The sequence below is a fragment of the Dipodomys ordii genome, unplaced genomic scaffold (assembly GCF_000151885.1).
Source record: "Dipodomys ordii isolate 6190 unplaced genomic scaffold, Dord_2.0 Scaffold114, whole genome shotgun sequence".
In the NCBI taxonomy this organism is placed as follows: Eukaryota; Metazoa; Chordata; class Mammalia; order Rodentia; family Heteromyidae; genus Dipodomys; species Dipodomys ordii.
Window position 1 is genome coordinate 2,531,065 of NW_012267330.1, and position 13,756 is coordinate 2,544,820.

Below are 13,756 nucleotides of genomic sequence, written 5' to 3' on the forward strand. Positions count from 1 at the left end.
CTCAAAGCTTGCTTGGAGATAAAATTTGAAGTTTAAGGTCTGCTGAAGTCAGGAGACCGTGAAAACTCCATACCTTGGATTAGCACTCCAAAAAGTAGCACCATAGAATTAAGATGACTTTGGAAATAAAGTATTTATGCTGGGCTGGGAATGTGGCTTAGTGGTAGAGTGCTTGCCTAGCATGCATGAAGCCCTGGGTTCTATTCCTCAGTACCATATCAACAGAAAAAGGCAGAAGTAGTGCTGTGGCACAAGTGGTAGAGTGTTAGCCTTGAGCAATAGAGCTCAGGCCCTGAGTTCAAGCTCCAGGACTGACAGAAAAATAAAATATTTTCGTTTAGATTTTAGGTCACTTTTAAATTATGTTTTAGACTATACAACCTTATACTCAAATCTGGATATGGTTTGTTTTTAATATGTTCAGTATATAAGGGAGCGATAGTAACAAAGGACAATAAAAACAGACTTGGGAGCTCTAAACAATGCCTTTAAGATGTGCATTCAGATAGATGAAAAGAATTCATCAGAGCCAAAAATGTTTTAAGGGACAAGACAGACTTGGCAAAGTACCAAGTAGATATTTCAGAACTGTAAAACTTTACTAATACAGTACACTGGTCTTCTAACTTCTTGGAAGGCAGAGACAGGATATTATTTGAGATGAGCTTGGGAAAAGTTAGGGAGGGCTTAGGGGAATGGCTCAAGTGGTAAAGCTCTTGATGTCCTGGAATTCAATCCTCATTACCACAAAAGGGATACTGAAGAAACCTTTTTTGTAAAGAAAATTGGTAAACTGGAAGATAAGGAAATTGAAGCAGGAAGATATTCTTTATTTATGTGTTCTTCAGCTCAAGGCGAGCGCTCTACTGCGTGAGCCACAGCGCCACTTCCTAGTAGTAGTTTTTATTGGAGATAAGACTCTCACGGACTTTCCTGCCCAGGCTGGCTTTGGACCTTGATCCTCAGATCTCAGCCTCCTGAGTAGCTAGGATTACAGGCATGAGCCACCAGCGACCAGCTAGGAAGAAATCCTTATAGAAAATGAAATAATAAATAGATGATTGTACATGAGAAAAGTTAATATGAACACTGATGTACCAGAGAAAGGTGAAAAATACAAATAAAGCAGAGGCAATATAGGCAGAAATGATTCATGAAAGCTATGCATTACACAAATTGCGAGGATTAATAGAAATCTATACTTAAGTAGATTAGTAAAATGCAGTAAGTTAAAATAGAGTAGATGATTTTAGAGTTTAATATAAATGAAAGGAAAAAAAGGAATTCATTGAAGGAACTAGATATTAGGAGATTAGGCTCAAGTGGTAGAGTGTTAGCTGTGATTGGAAAAGTAGAGCCAGAATACAAGGTCCTAAACCAGCACAAAGCCAGAGTTCAAGCTTCAGTACTGATGTGTGTACACCCCCTCTCCCCCCACCTGCAAACATGTGCCAGAGGCTTTGGACAGTGTCAAAAAGGTCATACACAAGTAAGCACTATAGTATAAAATTATCTATCTTGGAGAGCAAACATAAACTTGTTTTAGTGTTAGTTCAAGGGAAAATGGTAAATTGTTCAGAAGGCCTCTTTGTGACCAAAAAACAAAAGACATCTCAGGGTTGGGAATGTGGCTTAGTGGTAGAGTACTTGCCTAGCATGCATGAAGCCCTGGGTTCGATTCCTCAGTACCACATAAAAGCTGGAAGAGGTGCTGTGGCTCAAGTGGTAGAGTGCTATTCTTGAGCCAAAAAAAGCTCAGGACAGTGCCCAAGCCCTGAGTTCAAGCCCCAGGACTGGCAAAAAATAAATAAAGACATCTCAGTGTGGCATAATAAAGACATTTCAGTTTATTAGCTTTTTAATAAGCAGTGAAAAGTAGCTCAAGAGTTGGAAAGGTGGCTCATCGGTAGAGCGCTTGCCTAGCATGCATGAGGCCCTGTGTTTGATTCCTCAGCACTACATAAGCAGAAAAAGCCAGAAGTGGCGCTGTGGCTCAAGTGGTAGAGCACTAGCCTTGAGCTGAAGAGCTGAGGGACAGCGCCTAGGCCCAGAGTTCAGGCCTCATGACCGAACCAAAAAATACATATATATATCAATAAGCTTAGCTGGACACTGATGGGTCATGCCTGTAATCCTAACTACTCAAGAGACTGAGATCTGAGGGTTGCATTTTGAAACTAGCCTGGATAGGAAAAGTCAGTGAAACCTATCACTGATTAACTACCAAAAAAGCCAGAAGTAGAGCTGTGGCTCAAATGGTACAGTGGTAGCCTTAAGCAAAAAGGGGGTAGTTTCTAGTTCCTGAGTTAAAGCTCCAGTACTGGAACAGACACAAAAAAAGAAATTAAAAATTCAGAAAATTAGCCCTCTGTTACAGAAGCTTTACAAAGCTGTAATTGTACGCTTTTGAGTTTTTTTATGCTGATGTTTGTTTGCCAGGTGTATGTTTTGTTTTTTCTTGGCAAGAGTAGGGTTTGAAGCAGGCCTCATACTTGCTAGGCTGGTACTCTACCACTTGAGCCTGTCATCTACCTGCTATTTCATATCGCCTGGGATGATAGGTTCATGCCCTTGCACCCAGATATGACACAAAAAACAATTGGGATAATCTATAGAAGAAAATTCGGCCAGTCTCAAAAATTTAAATACACATAACAGTATCAGTAGGCAAATGTGTAAACAAATTACAGCTATAGCTATATGTAGTTGTTTATAGCTATATGAAGGTGAAGCCTTGAAAAATAACTATGTTAATAGAGATTGGAGTTATGAAACTTGGAAAGTGCAGACCAATGTCTTCTATCCACTGCTGCCATTTGGATAGTGTTCAATATATATTTTGTATGGAAAAATATTATAATCTTTTGTATATGTAAAGGTGCTCATACAAATGTATACTATTTCTGGAAGAAATGTGTAGTTTTTGTGGCTATATTACTTAAAAAATACCAAAAGGGAATTATACAGAAGTAAATCTGTAAGGAGATTGTGATAACTTTGACTAATTCACTGTGCCTTTAGGGTTTTAACCAAGAAGATTTAGAAGAAGAAAAAGGTGAAACACAGGTAAAAGAAGAAGACTCTGATTCTGATGATAACATAAAAAGAGGAAAACAGTAAGTGGTCTTCTCTCCCTCTCCCCCTCCTATCTTCTTTCCTTCTTTCCTTCTCTCCTTTCAAGGAATTTTAAAGGGAACTAAAAAGTGAAGGCAGAGACTTGCTTTTCATTTTGGCTCCTAAGTTTATAAAGAAGCCTGTTCCTGTATTTTTGCTTTCACCTTCTCTGTATACATCACTGTCAGTGAATTATTTGCTGTCATTTTCCTGTTACTTGTGCTTAGGTTGTCTTAATTTGTGGTAATATGTCTATATAATAACAGACTTTTAAGTTATGGCACCATTTAAACTTGTGAAAATAACCTAATTTTTGTTTGAATCAAAAGCTTACATTGGGAGATGGAGGATAATGATTCTAAAGGTTTATCAGTGATGTACTGTGTAATTGTATTTCACTCATTTTTCTTAAGATAGTTGAGAACTGTGTCCAGAAAAGTCTTAATGCCTTAAGAAGGACCATACAAGCATAGAATGATTAGTTACTAGTTACAGTTGTATTGATAATGCCTTAATTCCTAGTGATATACAAGAATTAAGATGAATGCTAAATGAGTTAGGCAGTACTTTTGGAAATTTGAATTTTGAATTGATATGAGTAGTAGTAGGAAGTGAGTCGATTCTTTTTCTTAGACATGGCCTCTTTGTAGCCCATGTTGGCCTAGAACTCATGACCTTCCTGCCTTAGTCTCTGGTGCTGGGATTGCAGATGGCATGTATATTACTTCAACTCTTATTTTTTGCAAACTGAGCTTTGAACTCGTGCTTGCTGAGGGCACGTCCCTAGCTTTTTAAAGTATGGTCATTCTGATGAAAGCTGTAAAGGTCTGAGGCTGTTAGGAAACCAGTATGCTGTCTTGAGCTCAGTCAAACTGATTTAAGTTATGCTTCCTATTATTAAAAACAGGTTATATCTTCATATAATATACGACAAAAACATTCAAATAATACTCTCCTAGTCCCCAAAAGGCAGTACAACTAAAACTGAGTGAGGCCTTAAGTGAGAACCTCCAAGTGCTTCTTCTGAAGCTGATAGTGCAGGTAACAATGTAGCACATGAAATTTTAGAGCCTTTAATGACGAATATTTGACTTAGAATAGGAGTTGGAAGAGGAACCGCTGTTTGTTTCATAGTAGAGTCAAAGCATTTGTACTTTAAAAAAGTACCACTTCGTTGAGTTAGAATTTAGCAAGTTGATGTTAATTGTAATAAAAGTAAATAATGAAAAGCACTTGTTTTCATTTGATGCTTTTGTTCCTGGTTAGCATGGACTTTCTGTCAGATTTTGAGATGATGCTGCAGCGGAAAAAAAGTATGAGTGGCAAGCGCAGGCGTAATCGTGACGGTGGCACCTTTATTAGTGATGCAGATGATGTTGTGAGTGCCATGATTGTCAAGATGAATGAAGCTGCTGAGGTGAGGTGGTTACTTTTAGGCTCCTTCTTCTTTTCCTCACCAAATTGATTGAGTGGCTTAAAAAAAACCAAAACCGTAAACTACCTTGAAGATATTTTCTTTTTTTAATAAAGTATTTACTGCTCCATATTTTAAGCATGAAATAATTTTTTTTTGGGGGGGGTGTCCGGTCGTGGTGCCTGAACTCTGGGCCTGGGCACTGTCCCTCAGCTCTTTAGCACAAGGCTAGTGCTCTACCACTTGAGCCACAGCGCCACTTCCGGCTTTTTTCTTTTTACTTATGTGGTGTTGAGGAATCGAACCCAGGGCCTCATGCATGCAAGGCAAGCGCTCTACCACTGAGCCACCTTCCCAGCCCCAGCATGAAATTAATTTAATGTCTTAAAAGTTTAATCATAGGTTTAGGAAAAAAGTGAAAAGACTTTAAGTAAAATGATCTTTTTTGGTGGTGCTGGGATTTGAATTCAGGTTCTTCTGCTTGCTAAATAAGGACTCTCTTAGTCCTTTTGCTTTTAGTTTTGTTTTTGGGCTCCTACTTTTGTGTAGGACTTGGACTATTATCCCCCACCTCCACCTTTGATGTAGCTAGTATTGAAGGCATGTGCCACCATACTGGGCTAAAATAAACAATTTTAGGTACATGGCTTTGCTAGTTTTATGTTTGTTCCTATATAAAAAGGGTTGTAGAATTGTGTGTCATTCTCTTATCCTGACCAAGAGACTACAGCTAACTCATTGCACTAAAAAAAATATTATCCAGGCACTGCTTGCTCATGCCTATAATCCTATCTACTCCAGAGGCTGAGATCAGAGAATCACGATTCTATGCCAGCCAGGGCAAGAAAGTACGTGAGACTCTTATCTTAAATTAACTACCAGAAAACAAAGTAGCATTGTGGCTCAAAGTAGTAGAGTGCTAGCCTTGAGAGAAAGAGCTCAGTGTCAGCACCCCGGTCCTGAGTTCAAGCCCCACAACTGACAAAAAAAAAAGCAAACTCTGTCAAATTATAAAAATTGGTTAAATTATAAGTCGCAAATCAGGTTCTTGATCTTTCAAACATTTGCTCACATATTAATGGACTTGTAATCTGCCTGAGATTTATTTCCAGACAACTCAAAGGTTGAAAGATCTAGCTAAAATAAAAGTGGCCCTGTATGTTCGAGTATTAAAATGTACATGACAAGTATATTCTCTTTTGGGGGGGGGAATGTCAGTCATGGGGCTTAAGCTTGTGACCTGGGCACAGTAACATGTATATTCTATATTTGAAGAACTTTATAATTTTTTTCACAATAAATAATTTCTATTAGCTAAGTAAAATTGAAACTCTTCTTTGGTAATATATAACACAACTTTTAAGCCTGGAAGATTACTCTGAGAATAAACAAAAATTTCCGAGCTATAATTTTTCCTTTGAGTGAACTTTTGAAAACTTTAGTTATGCCAATATTTTAGATTAAAATTGTGCCTCTCAACTTGCCATTGTTAAAAGTAACTTCTAATAGGTTTGACTGACAGACAATGCAGAGATAGGTGTTGTGTTATACTAAATTCCTTCCTTGTAAGAAAAATGATAATTTCTTTGAGAAGCTACTGCTTTATTTTAAAAGTTTTTAATTATATTAGCTACAATTCATAGTTAATAACTGCTTTATGTTTTAAATCTTTTTTGTGATTAGGAAGACAGACAGTTAAATAATCAAAAAAAACCAGCACTGAAGAAACTAACTTTATTGCCTACTGTGGTTATGCACCTTAAGAAGTAAGTGTTTTGTTGTTTTTTTTTAAAAAATATGTTTCCTTTCATTGGAATGATTTTCATCCTATATACTGATATTTTAGGAAAATTAAATAATGATAGCCTTCACAGAAAAAAATTAGTAACATTTTCTGAATTATTTTTCTTTGTAGAATTTTCTTAATATAAACAGAACAAATAGAAATCTGATACTGTTGAAAGGAAATTTTGAAAACTACTAGCTTTTGTTTGTTTGTTTAGTTTTTGTTTGTTGGTTGGTTGATTGGTTGGGCCTGGGGCTTGAACTCTGGGCCTGGGCGCTGTTCCTGAGTTCTTTTGCTTAAAGCTAGCACTCTACCACTTTGAACCACAGCATCACTTCCAGTTTTCTGATGGCTCATTGGAGATACGAATCTCACAGACTTTCCTGCCCAGGCTGGCTTTGAACTTCGATCTTCAGATCTCAGCCTCCTGAGTAGCTAGGATTACAGGCATGAGCCACCAGCGCCTGGCTTAGTTTTATTCTTTATAGACATTTGGGGTCTGGTAGAACTGCACCTGTTTTCCTGATGTGATTGATAAAAAATAAGTGTGCTACACAGGGTTGAGGAACATCCAGCCCAAGGTTCATGTAAGACCCACAGTCATTTACAAAAGTCCACATGATCCTTAGTTGAAAAAGAGGTTGCCCACCTCTGCTGTGAAGCACATACTGTCTTCAGACATGTATCACTCTGTGTCACAATCATTGATCAATTTGTAATGATGCCTTGCATATTAAATCCTTGTAATTCTTTATTGGTTTGATCATACTCATGAGTAACTTTGCTTTCTCTTGTAATAAAGCTGCAGTCTAGTTTTGACAAGTGAAGAGATACCTTAGCGTATCAGTGAGCACCCAGCATGGCTTAGGACATGTATAAATAGAAAACAGCTTACAGCTGGGCATTGATGGCTTACCTGTCTAATCCTAGCTACTCAAGAGGCTGAGATCTGAGGATAATAATTCAAAGCCAGCCTGGGTAGAAAAGTCCATGAAACTCTTATTTCCAAGTAAGAATCAAAAAGCCAAAAATGGAGATGTGGCGTAAGTGGTGGAATGCCAGCCTTGAGCAAAAGAGCTCAGGTACAGTGCCCATGCCCTGAGTTCAAGCTCCAGTAATGGCACTAGGAAAATAAAGATTTCTTCTATTTCAATTGGTAAAGCTATCAGTGACTTCCATATTTATAATACTGTTTTTATTTATTTTGTCTTGTGACAGTACCATGTCTTGAACTCAGGGTCTCACAATCTTGGCTTGACTTGCTTACTCATAGTTGGCACTCTACCAGTTTAGGCAAGCCTTCTAGTCCAGTATTTTGCTGATTAATTGGAGATGGAGTCTCTGGGATTTTTTTGCCCAGGATGCTTCAAACTGAGATTATCTGATCTCAGCCACTCCAACGAGAATGACATATGTGAGCCACTTGTACCTAGCTATATAGTTTTCTTTTACTGTAATTCTATTGCATAAAATAGAATTTAAATATGTTTCATTGAGATCTTTTTCCTGCCCAGAGAACTAAATTCTCCTTAGTTTCCTCAAAAGAATAGCAGGATTCTGGATTCTTAGAACCAAAACTATTTGAGAATCAGTATTCTGATAGATTGAGGCTATTGTTTTTTTAATAATTTGAACTTGACTGTTCTTACCCTCTACTGTTCATATGGGTATGAGTCTACCTCATATACATTGTTTGTTATTTTTTGTATTAAGAAAATTGTCTTTGTCAAAAAATAGCTAAAAAAAATAGAAGCTAAATTTCATATGGCTTTTGGAACCAGAATAAAAGTTTTCTAAATACTGAATGTACATAAGTTACTTTTGGGGGTGTGGGGAGGTTGGTGCCAGTCCTAGGGCTTGAACTCAGGGCCAGTGTTTTTCTTGACCTTTTCCTTTTTTGATCAAAGCTAGTTCTCTACTGCTTGCACCACAGCTCCACTTCTGGCTTTTTGGTAGTTTATTGGAAATAAGAGTCTCATAGACTTTCTTTCCTAGCTTTGAACCACAGTTCTCAGATATTAGCTTTACAGTCCTCAGGATTATAGGTGTGATCCACTGGTTCCTGGCTTGTAAGTTTTTCAGAACAATTTTTGAGAACATTACTGTGTACGGAAGGTCAGGGAATCACAATGGAACTAATGTTCATACTAAACTTTTTACTATTATTATTGCAGGCAGGACCTTAAAGAAACATTTATTGACAGTGGTGTGATGTCTGCCATCAAAGAATGGCTCTCACCTCTACCAGATAGGAGTTTGCCAGCACTGAAGATCCGGGAAGAGCTACTGAAGATTCTACAAGAGGTTAGTGGCAGACAGTCCATTAATTCTTCCTTTGTTACCTAGTGTGGTTTCGTATTATCAGGATCTCCGTATTTTGCCATGTGTTTATACATTTGCTTGCATGCAGCCTGTCAGAATAGGAGTTTGGAAAAAGGAACCTATCTAGAAAAGTGAGCATAAAAATTTCATGTAACTATAGTATTGAAAGAAAGTAATCTTGGAATATTTGTCCTGTAGAAGAGTAGATGAATAATTGTTGTGAGGACATACTTGAAGAACACCAGACTTAGGGAGTTGATTTTTTTGGGCTTTGACCTAGTCTTCCTAAAAGATGATGCTACTTGAGTGTTCTGGGTACATGCAAGAGCAGTAGTGGCGCCAAAGAGAAGAGAGGTAGACAAAAGAAGATGGGAACAGAGGAGAATGCAGTCAAGAATCCATTATATATACCGCGAAATTAAGAAACATAAGGGAAGGGAGGTGAGAATGTTGAAGGGGGGACACTAGTACGATTGTATTCTGCTTTGTTATATGGTACCTCCTTTGTAAAACTAAAAGATAAAGCTTTTTAAAAATTACTGAAATTTGAAAAAATTATTGAAATCTTGGAGCTGGGCTCCCTTTATATAGTCGTGATACCTTGGGCAAGCTACTTAACTTCTGAAGGAATTGTTGAGTACACTGCTATGTGCCAACCACTGTGCTAGTGCATTGTTTATATGCTGGTTCATCTGTTCCTCACAGTCTAAGGTAGGTGTGTTGTCTCCATTTTACAGATGAGGAAATAAAGACACAGAAGTTAAAATCACTTGTCCAAGGTCATGTAGCTAGAAGGTAGCAGTGCTTTTGCTCAGTCTTGGATCTGCTGGCTTGAGGCCTGGGCTAACTCCTGTACCAAAGTGTGGAGCTCTGAGTATGCTTAGTTCACACACTCCCGTAGTTAGATTTTGCTTTCAGTGGTAATACCAAATTTGCAAACACAGTCTGTGTTCTGTATCAAGTAGATCCTGAAAGTGGACTCTTGATATTTTTATATGAATAAACTAGGTCTTAAAGGCCTTTAGATTAGCAAGCCTTCAGCTTCTGAGTGATTAATATGTGTGTATGTGTTTATATTCCCCAGCTACCTAGTGTGAGCCAGGAGACCCTGAAGCATAGTGGGATTGGACGAGCAGTGATGTATCTCTATAAACACCCCAAGGAATCAAGGTCCAACAAGGACATGGCAGGGAAATTAATCAGTATGTAAAATTTGCTTTTGTTTGTTGTGTTTATGTCTGCATATAGAGAGATGCATATATAAAAACTTTTTATCAGTACTTAAAGTGTTATAGTAAAATGGAATAGAAAAATTTTAGTAACTGGTTAATAGGTATCAGTTGTTTTATCCTTAAAATGCTTGTCAGCATGTGTCTTCAACTTGTAGGCCAAGGGCGTGGAGAAAGGTGGAATGTAGGCCCTGAAGTTAGCTGCACCTAGTTTACATCATGACTTTACCTACCTACATAGCCTTAGCTACCAATTAAACACTTGGTCTCCTCCTCTGTAAAATTGAGATAATTAGGTTGTCTTTGTGTTATTACAAAGATTAAATAAGAGGATGTGTAGAAGCACAGTGCCTGGTATGTAGTAAGTACTCAGGAGTGTCAGACACTGCTACTATTATTACTTGCATGATGGTCTTCAAAACCCTTCCATGTTCTTGTTTAATAATGGCAAAGGGACCAGATTCTTAGATAGATGCAATGAAGTACCACATATTTTATGAAATCTTCAGTCTTAAAGTGAAATTCATGTTTATTTTCATTATTCCTAAGTCTGTACTAGACATTGGGAAGAAATTTAAAGCACTGTTTCTGTATTTGGATAGAATAGTTACTTCTTGGTGAATTTTTTAATTATCAAAACTTAGAGAAATACTTCAGTCTTAATTGTTGATATATAATTTACTACCTACTGAACAGTTAAACTTTTGGTGACTTTGTTTGTTTGTTTTGTTGTTGTTGGTTCTGGGGCTTGAGCTCGGCCTGGGCACTGTCCCTCAGCTCTTCAGCTCAAGGCTAGCATTCTACCACTTGAGCTACAGCGCCACTTCCGGTTTTCTGGTGTTTCATTGGAGATAACAGTCTCACGGACTTTCCTGCCCAGGCTGGCTTTGAGCCATGATCCTCAGATCTCAGCCTCCTGAGTAGCTAGGATTACAGGCATGAGCCACTGGCGCCTGGCTTTTGGTGACTTTTAAGCATTGATTTGTGACTTTTTCATCCACCAATACTGAGAGGATAAAAATGTTCTCTCTGGTACTTACAATTTTTTTTTTTTTTGGTCGCTTGTGGGGCTTGAACTCTGGGCCTGGGCGCTATCCCTCAGCTCTTCAGCTCAAGGCGAGCACTCTGCCACTTGTGCTACAGCGCCACTTCTAGTTTTCTATTGGTTTATTGGAGATCGGAGTCTCATGATCTTTCCTGCCCAGGCTGGCTTTGAACCGTGATCCTCAGATCTCAGTCTCCTGAGTAGCTAGGATTACAGGCATGAGCCACCAGCGCCCAGCTTGGTACTTACAATTTAAACAGAGATTCTGAATCTAGGGGTAGGGTTGTTTTAGAAGATAATGTGCGTTCCCTGAAAATTAGTTGTTGTTTGTTGTTGTTTGGCAGTGCTGGAAATTGAACTTTAGGTCTTATGCTTGCTAAGCATGCATTCTACCACTTGAGCCATGCCTCCAGTCCTTTATAGTACATGAATGCAACAATAAACGATTGAACCAAAACACCAGTCAGCACCTCTGAATATTTACTGACTCATCAATGGGCATGTATTACTAGTTTTTGTGGTAACCTGAGCATCTTGATTAAACTTTATCAGATATAGATTCTATATCCACAATCTTCAATGTCGTTTTTTGTTTTTGTTTTTGTTGGTTGTTAGGACTGAACTCGGGCCTGGACACTGTCAGCTCTTCAGCTCTAGGCTAGTGCCCTGCCACTTGAGCCACAGTGCCACTTCTGGCTTTTTTCTGTTTATGGGTGCTGAGGAATTGAACCCAAGGACCTCATGTATGTGAGGCAAGCACTCAACCATTGAGCCAACTTCCTAGCCCTAACTGTAGTTTTTAAGGGCTGGGAATGTGACTTAGTGCTTGCCTTGCATGCATGAAGCTCTCAGTTTGATTCCTCAGCACCACATAAACAGAAAAGGCCAGAAGAAGCTCTGTGGCTCAAGTGCTCAAGCCCTGAGTTCAAGCCTTGGGACTGGCAAAAAAAAAAAAAAAGAAGTAGTTTTTAACATTTTAGACCATTTTGATAAGTAAGAGAACTTGTTTTGGTTAAAAAGTAATATTGAGATTTGCTATTTTCAGAGGAGAAGCTTAAAATTTAGGTTGCATTTTAAGGATAAACAATTTTTTTTAGACAATAAGCATTTTAATGTTCTTTTATAATGATGATACCCAGTGTAAAGAAATGCATTGTCTTATTTTTTTTTTTAATGCCAGTTGTGGGACTTGAACTTAGTGCCTGGATGCTTTTCCTTTAGCTTTTCCACTTAAGACTGGTACTTCACCACTTGAACCACAGATCCACTTCTGGCTTTTTTTAATACAGTACAATTTTTTTTTTATTATTAAGGTGTTGTACAGAGAGGTCATCATTTCATGTCAGGTAATGAGTATATTTCTTTTTGGACAGTGTCACCCCATCCTTCACTTTCCCCCAGTTATCCTCTCCCATCCCTGCCCACAAGTTGCATAGTTCATTTTCCACAGTGTCTACTGAGTACTATGGTAACAATGTTGTTAAAATACAATTAGATCTAAGCACTTGATTTATACCTATAGTCTAACTACTTAGGAGGCTGAGACCTAGAGGATCACAGTTTGAAGCCAGCCCAGGCAGAAAGTCTAGGAGATCCTATCTCCAAAATAAACAGTAAAAATCAGGGCTGGAGGGTTGGCTCAAAGTGGTAGAACACTCACCAAACGAATTTGAGGTCTTAAGTTCAAACTCATGGACTGTCAAAAACAAGACAGTGCACTAGTTTGTCATACAGAAATTTCATTATTTATATGCCCATTTTTTCTGGAAAGTGTCTAGTCCTTTGTTATCCTACACAAGACTTCAGTGAACAAATCTGTGAGACTCCATTTCCAACATAACCAACAAGAAACTGGGCAGGAGGCATGGCTCAAGTGGCCAGCCCATCAAACAGGCTGAGCAAGCCTAAGGCACTGAAGTACCACTAAAATAGCTAGAGAAAATGAGGTTGACTTTATGAGATATCAACTCAACAACTACATATTATTCTTTTTGTATTTCTCTTTAATGATTAATGGCTTTTGGTTGGTTCAGTTTGGTGTTTAGGACAAGGTCCCTCCACATACCACAGGCTAGCTTTGAACTCATTGTGTAGCCCAGGCTATCCTCAAACTTGCCATCCTTCTGCCTCTACCTGGGATAGCAGACCTGTGCTACCAGGCCCAGCTTGACAGGTCTTTTTACAGTATTTTCCAGAAGAGCCAGTTTTAATACTGCTATTATGCTATGTCCTGAAATAATGAATTCATTTTTAGAAAGAATATTTTAGCTGGCTGGGCGCCAGTGGCTCATGCCTGCAATCCTAGCTATTCAGGAGGCTGACATCTGAGGATTGCAGTTCAAAGCCAGCCCAGGCAGGAAAGTCTTTGAGACTCTTGTCTTCAGTTAACTACCAGAAAACTGGAAGTGGAACTATAGCTCAAGTGGTAGAGTGCTTGCCTTGAGCTGATAGAGCCCATGCCCAGAGTTCAAGTCCCACAACCGACCAAAAAAAAAGAATATTTTAAACAGATAAGAGCGTTAAGTTGCCTGAACATACAATTGTTCACAAAAATGGTAAAAAAAATATATATATATATATATATATATATATATATTATTCTGTGGACTAAATAATGGTGGCCTGTTTCTTGTAGAGAGTGGTCACGGCCTATATTTGGTCTTACCTCAAACTACAAGGGTATGACAAGAGAAGAAAGGGAGCAGAGAGATCTAGAGCAAATGCCTCAGAGACGAAGGATGAGCAGGTATGAGGGAACAGGTATGAATGCAGTTACTGTTGCCAGTAACTCAGGTAAATAAGACTAAGATCTTGTTATGGGGCTGGGAATGTGGCTTAGTGGTAGA

General features: G+C 38.4%; 1 protein-coding gene across 5 annotated transcripts in view; it reads left to right on the forward strand.

The window, feature by feature from the left end:
* Iws1 (IWS1 homolog (S. cerevisiae)) overlaps positions 1 to 13,756 on the forward strand; it is a 44,843-nt gene that overhangs the window by 19,429 nt on the left and 11,658 nt on the right. For 2 of the 5 annotated variants that reach the window (XM_013028852.1, XM_013028853.1), the window contains exons 6-11: positions 3,022 to 3,116; positions 4,381 to 4,531; positions 6,212 to 6,294; positions 8,489 to 8,618; positions 9,721 to 9,842; positions 13,546 to 13,656. In XM_013028852.1, the coding sequence (XP_012884306.1) occupies positions 3,022 to 3,116; positions 4,381 to 4,531; positions 6,212 to 6,294; positions 8,489 to 8,618; positions 9,721 to 9,842; positions 13,546 to 13,656 (692 nt within the window). Of the gene's footprint in view, positions 1 to 3,021; positions 3,117 to 4,380; positions 4,532 to 6,211; positions 6,295 to 8,488; positions 8,619 to 9,720; positions 9,843 to 13,545; positions 13,671 to 13,756 lie in introns of all 5 variants that reach the window. The other 3 variants (XR_001175548.1, XR_001175549.1, XM_013028851.1) reach the window with 3 other exon arrangements.